This window comes from Nicotiana sylvestris, chromosome 12, assembly GCF_000393655.2.
Source record: "Nicotiana sylvestris chromosome 12, ASM39365v2, whole genome shotgun sequence".
In the NCBI taxonomy this organism is placed as follows: domain Eukaryota; kingdom Viridiplantae; phylum Streptophyta; class Magnoliopsida; order Solanales; family Solanaceae; genus Nicotiana; species Nicotiana sylvestris.
The window spans coordinates 80,442,437-80,453,009 of NC_091068.1; the positions used below are offsets into that span (position 1 = coordinate 80,442,437).

Genomic DNA, 10,573 nt, shown 5'->3' on the forward strand with positions numbered 1-10,573 from the left:
GCCTAAAGGTGATTGTTAGGTGGGAAATCAATTCATCTCATTTTGATATAAATAATTGGGCAGTAGAGAGCGATCAAAATATTTGAAGCAAGAATTTTACAGTGCAATAAGTTGTCTAGTCCTGATGGATCTTTCACTGTGTTACTTTATAACGAGTTTTCATGATCTAAAAACTACCAGTATAAAATGCAGGCACAATGATACTCAAAGATAAGATCAAGAAACAACAAACTAGTTTGCATATTAAGTGCATCTTTCAATTATTATTCAGAAGCCACAGTCCTTGGGTAGAACATTTTTAGTTTACAAGATGTAGAAAGGAAAAAAAAAAGGGCTGAAGGCGAAAAAGGTGGAGGTCAACCCAGAACATCAAATGGATAAAGCTTTTGCCAAATTATGCTGAACATACAACTTAATACAGACAAGTGTGAACTCCATGTTTTCATATGAAAAACAAGACAAGCCACCATGTGTCTCATTCTCAAGCTTCCCATCCCCTTAGAACAGTCGCTCTAGCTACACGATTAACGCCCAGCGTGAAGGCACCCATTCGGAGATCACAGTTGTGAGTCTTGCACATATCCTTGACATCTTTAAAGCCTCTTGTCATGTATGTCTTCAACTCAGCATTCACTTTATCCTCATCCCACATAAAGCCCTGGATGTTCTAGTATTTCAAAAACATCGAGAATTTGATAAGCTAACTGAATAAAATGGCTCTTGCAAGTTTTAACATGTTCTTTTGGTGCATAACAGACGAAACAACAGAATAAGAACAATGCTTTGTGGTAAAGTATGAAAAAATTATATGAAGGTATAATACCTGAACCCACTCAAAATAACTAACGGTGACACCACCTGAATTAGCGTATATGTCTGGTAGGATGACAACTCCTTTCTTTGCCAAAATCTGCAGAGGATTAGAATTAATTAAAATGCTGCACTTGTCTTCTGCGTGTCTCAAATATGATTTGTAATTAACAAGCTTGCTTATTCTACCTCCTTTTTTAACTTTTGCTTTAGTTGCTTCATTGTGAAAAAACAAAACAAAAGAATTATTGCACTGACCTCATCAGCTTCTGGATCAGTCGGATGGTTAGCTGCCTCAATAATATATTTGGCTTTAATATCATTTGCATTATCCCTTCAATGAGAAGTTCAGACGTATCACAAATATGACATAAAAGGCTTCTTGATAACTAGTTCAATGCAAAATCATGAAAGTACCTGTTGATTACTCCGCCAAGGGCAGCTGGTATAAGAACATCACAATCTTCTACTAGTATTGAATGTGGATCTATTGGACGTGCATCATTGAAACCTTTAACTCCACGATTTTCCTTCACGTGTTTGAGTAGGCTTGCTATGTTGAGTCCATTCTCGTTCTTTATGGCGCCTGTTATGTCACTTACTGCAACGATTTTCCCACCTTGCTCATTGATGAGTTTTGCTGCCCAGGAACCAACATTCCCAAATCCCTAAGAGTAGGCAAAACATTGTCAAATTCGCATTTTGTCCAGTTACAACTAACAACAGATAATATCATAAAATCTACTATAAAAATTTCTTGGGTCCCCAAAATTTGGGGGCTTATGCAAAGGCTTTACTAGCCTCACCCTGAGCCGCCCCTTCCCAAAACAGAAGTAAACATTTTGACTATGCTAACCTGTATAACAAAACGCTGCCCAGCAATACTCTTGCCATGCTCTTTTAGCAGTGCTTCCGTAGCAAAGAGAACACCCCTTCCGGTAGCTGCATCTCTGCCTAAGGATCCACCAAGATCCTGTAATAAATTGTTACATCTCTTAGGCTAAATTGACAATGATCCCTCAAATAGATAAAGAAGTCATTTTCACTACAAAGCTTGTGCATATCTAAACTAGAGCAAAAAGATGTGATGAACACAAAAGTAGTAGAGTCAAGTTCACAAAGTGAACGTCCAACACCAATTGGATTTGTAAAATGAGTTCATAGATCGTAGAAAAACATGAATTGGGAATAGAACTCTGCTGAATTTTTATGTGTACTCACAATAGGTTTTCCGGTGACAACTGCAGGTGAATAACCATGAAATTTTGAGTACTCGTCGAGAATCCATGCCATTGTCTGCACAAAGAAATTGTAGTAGCTCCAGTAAGACATATTTCACTAAGAAGACAAAGCATTAGATGCAATCCACTAAAATGCTAGGCAAGAAAAATCATATTCACAGACCTGTGGATTTGTTCCCATATCTGGTGCCGGAACATCAGTGTGAATTCCGATCAGGTCATGTATTTTTTGAGTAAATACTCGAGTAAGTCGTTCTAGCTCAGAGTTACTCAGGTCACTAGGACTACATCCTATGCCCCCTTTAGCCCCACCATATGGTATATTGGCTACTGCTGTTTTCCATGTCATTAGCTGTGCTAAGGCATTTACCTCATCCGGGTCAACCTACATTAGACACTGATGAGTTACTATCGAACATATGCTATATCGATCAATTGATAACGTCATAAACATAATATTGAATAAAAGAACTACTACTCAGTCTGCAGATTACTATTTCTGATACAATCAGCAATGAGTAGTGGTTTATCATAGAGAAGAAAAATTAACCTCAGGATGGTATCTGATTCCGCCTTTCATAGGCCCGCGAGCATTGTCATGTTGTACTCTGAATCCAACAAAAGATGCCAATGAGCCATCATCTTTTGGTATTGTACACTCCACCTGAAAGATTGCACAAAATCAAAAGTTTAAGTCAAGCTCCCTAAGTACAAATTCCAAAACCAGAACAAAATCTGTTTTTATTTGCCAAAAACTGTTGTCATCAAAGCATAAGTAGGAAAACAACAAAATCTGTTACTCCACTATTATCAACTCAACCCAAATAAAGGGGAAAAAGAAGAGGGGTGTATCTTCTATTTCAAGAATCCCTTTTCATCTAAAATAAAGATAATCAAGTGACATACCTTAATTTCTCTAAAGGGGATTAGCAGACTCTTTTCCAGCTTAGAGTCTAAACCGAGCAGTCGAGCTGCCAGCTTAAAGTTTCTATTTGTTGCTGCTAAAGCATTCATGATTTTCCTCAAAAAACCCAGAGAAAGTCAATATCCTGATATAGGAAAGGCAAAAAATCAATCCTAGATTTTTAAAAAGGAAAGGGTGAAGCAAGAAAATTTATACTCCACTTGGCAATAAGATCTCAGCAGACATTAATTTATAATTTTCCATATATGTGGAAAACAGAAGATTCAAACAATCACGTCTTAATCTTATCCAGAGAGCTAAAACATTAATTTCTTTCTTACCCAAAAACCAAGAATTCAACAAACGGAGGCTGCACTTGATCAAGCAAATATAATTAGCATGGAGTGTGTAGGCCACTATATTTGGTAGGTCGATTTGATCATTGAGCTAGCTGCTGTTTATATAATAAGTGTCAGCATCTTTATCTAGCCAGTAGCCACGTCAAGTCTTTCTTAAATATTGTTCCTAAGTCATATAGTTCCAACATGCACTATTTTTTTTTTTTTTCAACGAGTGTCTTTTTTTATTTATTTATTGGATATAAGTTTGTTTCATTAACTCGACTTACTAACCGTATAAATAAATTTTACACCTATCAGTTTGTTTTTATTATACTTTGATTTTTATATCAGGCTTGTCGTAAAAAAGGTTAACCTAATGATTTAAGAAACATTTTTATACTGATAGTGCACTAAAATTAAAATTATTGGAATTTGCCTTACCTGGATTAAGCCCTCACCAATTGAGTTTGGGTTCAACTGGAAGCTAATCTGACCCCAAAATAAGGGAGAAGCCATTTCAAACTTCGAGTAATATGGTTACGGGGCAATGGACAGACTTTAATTAATTGTGACGTTAATTTAAAATACACCATGTAAAGGATAAAGCTAAAAAAGGAATCTAGAAGAAAAAGGTTTGAAGAGGGGAGTCATCTTTAGTTTGTTTACCTCTTTTCTTATATCTATTTATACATTGATTTAACTTATATATATTGATAGCGCAAAGAACGTTTTTACTATCTATGTATTTAAATATGTTTTAGCAAGTAATATGTCTTATTTTTAAGCTACATTCCACTATTATGGATAGTTGCTTGTATAGTTATTTTTTGGGCAATCTGATATTATACAACAACAACAATAACAATAAATTCACTGATATTATGAAAAGTTTTTTATATCGTTAGTGTATAGAAGTTAAACTCTTTAAATAGAAAGCACTAAGCTTGTGCAGAGCTTCTCAACACAAATGAATTAAACATCAAATCGGAGAGTAGGAAACATGTTATGAACTTTTTTTTAACCTTTCTCTGTTGACGTCAGCGTCGTATGAGCCTGACCAATTCAAAGGGCACAGCCAAGTCCAAGACGAGAACGACCAATATAAACAGGTTTATGAACTTTCAAGCATGCAAACAAGAAACTAACCAATTTGAATAAAATTTAAGACACCTTAGCTTAGTGTACCTTAAGACAGAAGAAGTTTAAGTCCTTAGTCGTCCCTCTGCCTCTAGTGACTTAGGCCTGCCTCTGAAGCCAACAGAATAATACACTAGATATGTAATTGCTCCTTTAAATCCTAAACTCCAATACTATCAATTTATATCCATGAAAAAGAAAAACATAGAATCAGATTCAATGTTATCCCTCTACACATTCTTAATTAATTTGCAACCGAATATCAAAAGTTTCTAGATTTATACTCGTATAACGCAAGTTTATATATATGTAGGTCCAAACATAAGTAAGTGGGATTATCACTGCCATGGGCGGAGCTAGGCCGGAAATTTACACAGCGTAGATAAGGTAATTTTTTTAATATATATATATATATATATATATATATATATATATATATATATATTAAATATTGGATCCCCTTGCATTCTTCACAAGTTTAAATTTTTTAAAATCCTTTTGATGAATATCTTGATCCCCACTATATTGTCCCTTTAGCTTCTTCACGTATACATATCTTGTTCTTATCATAATACTAGTCTCTTAATCCCCTTGACGACACCCCCACCCCTCAAAATGAAAATGATCCGATTTTTATAAGAAACTGCAGGGACATATTTCAAGATTCTCTTCTAAGTTCTCAAACAGAAGTGGGGGTATTTTACAAACTAAATAATATAAATGAATGAATATGAATGGAGTTTAAGTTATATGTGCGGTTTGTATAAAAAATATTTACATAATTAGCATATTTATAAGGTAATTACAATTAAACTTCATGAAAAAACATTTATTAATAATCTAGTAACTAAAAATGATAACTAAACTTTAATCGTATATAAAACAACACAACAACAAGAATAACAAATATGTCTTAAACAAGTTGGGTCGATTATATAAATCTTCATTGGTTCATTTAAACTTAGCTGATCATCATCATACCAAATAAACTAAAAGTGAAAAAAATGAGTTAAATACATATAAATACTAGCAATAACAATAATATTAGTCACGATCCAAAATTCCGCCTTAGGCGTCGTGATGACACCTAGTCTCTAAGACTAGGTAAGACAAGTACTTACAACAATTAAGCCAGTTTAACAATGATAATATAAAACAGAGTTTAATATGAATACCGAAACGAAAGCGAAATAAGTCTACGCTGCAATAATCGTAACAATCTCCCAAGACTAGGTAATACACAGTCACGAACTTTAGCTGAATACATGGAAAGATCTCAAAGATCAAAGTACAATACTGTTCAAATAACAACCTGACAGTACAATGAAAGGAAAAGGACTCCAAGGGACTGCGACGACCTAGCAGCTCTACCTGGAATCCTCGCGATCAGTAAGCTACTCTGCCTGAGTCCGATATCTTCAATACCCGGATCTGCAAAAAAATATACAAAAGTGTAATATGAATACACCACGACCGGTACTCAGTAAGTATCAAGACTAACCTCATTAGAGTAGTGACGAGGTACAAGTCAAGACACCTACTAGTCAAAATACCTGTGCAGTGTAAAAGTATAAAGCTAATAATGAAAGCAGAAATCAGTAAATGGCAACAAAAATCAACTTGTGATATAAATAGTAAAGTAATAAGAACACCGTGAAAGTACCATTGAAACCAACTAAAGGAAACAATTAACAACCAATTAATCAAGCCGTTTTAACACAAGTTTCGCAACAAAATGACTCCGAAATACCTCATCTCATAATCACAAGTCACGAGTCTCATGTCACAAATCATATGCTCACGACACCTTGTGCCCACATGTCTAATCACAATTACATGGACAACTCATGTGCCAATATCCCAATCCGCTCGGCATGATCATAGGCTCACAATCACAATCCGTCCAGTATGATCACATGCTCAATATCACAATCTGCCCGACATGCTCACAAGCTCAATATCAACATGAAAGCAGATAATACAAGAATACATGGGCATGATCAATAAATGTTAAGTTTTATAGTTCTGAACTAGTATAAGTGGCATGCTATGGTATATGCTTGTGCGAGTGTACTAATACAACCTAAGTCAACAAGTAATATCAAAGACATCGAGTAGCTCATTGAAAATAACATAACAAGTCACGTAATGTGTATGACATACACAAGGAGAATCACCTTAATATCGTCAACATAATGCCCCCAGGCCATCATACATCATCCCTAACATTGCACCCTTATCTCTCCGATAGCCACCCATGTCACTCTTCCCTGACAATATCATTAGCCGCTCGTATCACTCCGATAGCCACTCGTACCACTTCGAATAATATCCACCCTTGTCGCTCCGTCCGGGAAATAACACAACAGCCACTCGTATCACTCTACACAATCAACAATAGTGAGATGCTACCCTTATGCCCCGCACAACAACAATGAGATGCCACCCTTATGCTCCGCATAACAACAACCAATCCACACAATAATTCATATGTGCTAACATCACAACAACACGACATATCAACTCTTACCACAAGTGCCCATAGGTCATAACCTTTTCAAAAGAACCAACAATATCAATATTTCCACAACAATTAGTCCATGGCTCAAACACAATGTGTATAGAATTTCAATAACTACAAAATGATCGAAAAAACTCAACAATGAACAACACCCTCTTTAATCATAAAATCAATTAAAATAGATTAATGACTTTCAATAATTTCAACTTCAATTAATTTCTTAAGAATAAACTCGATAATGAAGGTATTTCTATGAAATGGCAAACTCCGGATTCTAGTGTTTGAAATAGGCTAACTATGAAAGAGATGGAACGAACTACTAACTAAGTCTAATGCACGAGAATAACTCGACAACAAAAGGGTATCATGTAACAATAATTTCAATTAAGAATAACTCGACAGTAAAGAAAGTCACATAATGATAAATGAGGTAACAACTTCAAATAAAGTATATAAGAGTAAACCCGAGAAGTAAAGGATGTGACATGTAATAGCAACTTCAAATAAAGCATGTGTGAGTAAACATGATAAATAAAAGATATAACATGCGATAACAATTTCAAGTAAATACATGAAGGAAGGCTAAGAGTCTAAACCGATCAATTTCTACATATAAACCCGAGTACGCACTCGTCACATCGCGTACGTGACTTTCACATAACACAAATAGAACAAACAACTCAAATCCAAAGGGGGTAGTCCCCCCCCCCCCACAAAGTTAGGCAAGATACTTACCTCAAAGAAGCCAAACCCACACTCTAAAATGACCTTATCGCGTGAAACAACCTCCGAACAGCTCAAATCTAACCAAAATAACTCAATATCATAAATAAAAATCATAGGAAATAATTTTGGATAATAAAGCTTTGATCTATAATAAAAACTAAAAATTCAACCCTAATCCCGCACCTCAAAACCCGATAAAACACAAAAAATCTAACACCCATTCCGATACGAGTCAAATCATACCAAAATTATCCAATTCCGACATTAAGTCAGCCTTCAAATCCTCATTTTATATTTTAGGAAGTTTTTACAAAAATTCTCAATTTTCTCCAACTCAAATAACTAATTTAATGATAAAAATAAGGATCAAATCATGAAATATAATCAAATCCAGGTAAAGAACACTTACCCCAATCCAACACGTGAAGATCCCCTCCAAAATTGCCCAAAATCGAGATCTACAATTCAAGATATGGGCAAACCCTCGAAATATAAACAATTTGCAAGTAACTACGCTTATGCGATCTAAAGATTGCTTCTGCGGAAATACAATACCTCAGTCAAATGTCACTTCTGGGACCATAAATGCGCTTCTGCGGATGCGCAGATGTGCCGGGGCCTCTGCTTCTGCGGTCTTCCTCACCCACTCTTGCTTTCGCTCTTGCATCCCTTCTCGTCCGCACCTGCACCCATGGTTCGCATGTGCGAACACACCAGATCCCTACCCAAACTAGCTTATCCAACATGATCCAAATAATCTGAAACCCGTTTGAAACACACCTGGGGTCCCCGGGATCCCATCCGAACATCTCAACAAGTTTTATAACATAATGTGGACCTGTTTGAGGCCTCAAATCACATCTAACAACATCAAAACTACGAATCGCCCTTCAAATCGAACTTAATGAACTTATGAACTTTCAACTTCTACAACTCACGCCGAATCATATCAAATCAACCCGAAATGACATCAAATTTTTCATACAAGTTTCAAATGACACAACGGAGCTATACTAATTTCCGAAATCATAATCTGAACCCGATATCAACAAAGTCAACCCCCGATCAAACCTCTCAACATTCAAAACCTTCAACTTTTCAATTTTTTCCAAGGTGCATCAAATCAACCTACGGACCTGCAAACCTAAATCCGGACATACGCCTAAGTCCAAAATCTCCATAGGAAGCTATTGGAATCATCAAAACACTATTTCAGAGTCGCCTATACAAAAGTCAAACTCTGGTCAACTCTTACTAAATCTTCTAAAATAAGAATCCATTTTCCAAATCGATCCTGAATCATCCGAAAACTGAACTCGGCCATACACGCAAGTCATAATACATAACGAAGATGCTTGAGACCTTAAGATACCGAACTAGATACAAATTCTCAAAACAACCGGTCGGGTCGTTACACTCTCCCCCTCTTAAACAAATGTTCGTCCTCGAACGTGCCAAGAACCGTTTTGAAGTTATCAAATCGCTGATAATTCACCAAACATATACTCGCAGGGTGATCCCACGTCACCCTAATCCACATAAGCCCGATAACACTATCTCAATTGAAGATTTTCCTACCACCCATACCAATAAGTCGTAGAACTAAATCTTTTACCATCCGATCATTTCCTAAATACCCGATTCCCACATAAACACAGTGTACCAACCTCAACCAGCTGCCACAACTCATGAATACACCCACAAGTTATGACCCACCGACGTAATATGTCATCCACATGCCCATAATAATATCTCTGTCCACAATAGCTACCCATAATCAAATCCAGTACCGGTAAATAACCTCATAACAAATAAAACCTTGTCCCAAACCTTCCCAAGGCTAATAGCAATGCAAGAAACATGAAAATCTCATAACCACTCATCCAAATCAACAAGTCACACCCAATGTCACCTGGGCACATACCTCGCAAGCTAAACCCAACAAGCACAACATGAATATGACTGGATATTGAAAGAGAAACACATGAGAGAGCTATCAAAAAAGTCCGACAGGCACAACTCCCTATCAATACCATACTACGAGTCCATTCCACAAGGGGGAATCAAAACATATGAACTAATCACAATGATATCACTCTAACATATCGAACCACACGAAAACGTGATCATCCCATCCTCAGCTCTGAACCACAAGTAGAATACACACCCCACCAACCGAAACCTTTCACTAACTTAATTTCGCAAAACAAAAATCACAATACGTGATGGACTCCCCATACAGGTAGAGCACCTAAATCCCAAATCGTAATCAAACTATCTAGAAATCACATCAAAACCTACCGTAATGAGTAACAGAAAATTTATTCTAGTCTTGTAGCTCTCAATAGTGAACAAACCAAAGCGATAGACACAGACTACCACTATAGAATCTCTCAATGGAGGTAAACACATAAATATATTACAAGAATCATGGAACTCACCCATATATGAAGCAATATAGAAGGACTCACTCCGATAAGCAGAACTGAATCAAGATAAGAATTATGCTCCTCTATACCAAATCGATACCATATCTGTAATGACACCATCTAGTGCAGCAGCCTCAGCCCTACCATGGAAAACATATCAACGGGTCGTGCCTCCCCCTGTAGGATGCCCTCTACTCGCATGTCCTCCACCCCTGGCTAGATGTGCAGGTGGAATAGCAAATGGAATGGAGCCCACAACCTGAGTGCTATAATGAAATCCACCTCTCCAAGTTTGGGACAATCTCTCATGATGTGACTGGTATCACCACAATCATAACAATCTCTTTGTGGGCGTGGTTGCTCGTACTGAGTCTGTACCAAATAACTGGAATAACCGCTGTAGGAACCCCGTGCAGATGGTGCACTAAAAGATGACATTCCTCATATGGGTACCTTGACTAACT

At 36.7% G+C, this 10,573-nt stretch overlaps 1 protein-coding gene across 2 annotated transcripts; it reads right to left on the minus strand.

Annotated features, from left to right (window-relative positions):
* Window positions 1-235: 235 nt before the first annotated feature.
* On the minus strand, window positions 236-4,575 carry LOC104246229 (glutamate dehydrogenase B-like). Of its 2 annotated transcripts, none has more exons than XM_009801999.2 (10): window positions 4,482-4,575; window positions 2,958-3,100; window positions 2,602-2,715; window positions 2,215-2,436; window positions 2,032-2,106; window positions 1,667-1,783; window positions 1,228-1,478; window positions 1,069-1,144; window positions 824-910; window positions 236-667 (listed from the first exon to the last, which is right to left on the minus strand). In XM_009801999.2, the coding sequence occupies exons 2-10, from the start codon at window positions 3,063-3,065 to the stop codon at window positions 482-484; spliced, it is 1,236 nt and encodes a 411-aa protein (XP_009800301.1). In that variant the 5' UTR covers window positions 3,066-3,100; window positions 4,482-4,575; the 3' UTR covers window positions 236-481. The 2 variants fall into 2 exon arrangements, with proteins under 2 accessions (XP_009800301.1, XP_009800300.1); XM_009801998.2 differs by lacking the exon at window positions 4,482-4,575 and adding an exon at window positions 3,297-3,405.
* Window positions 4,576-10,573: the final 5,998 nt, after the last annotated feature.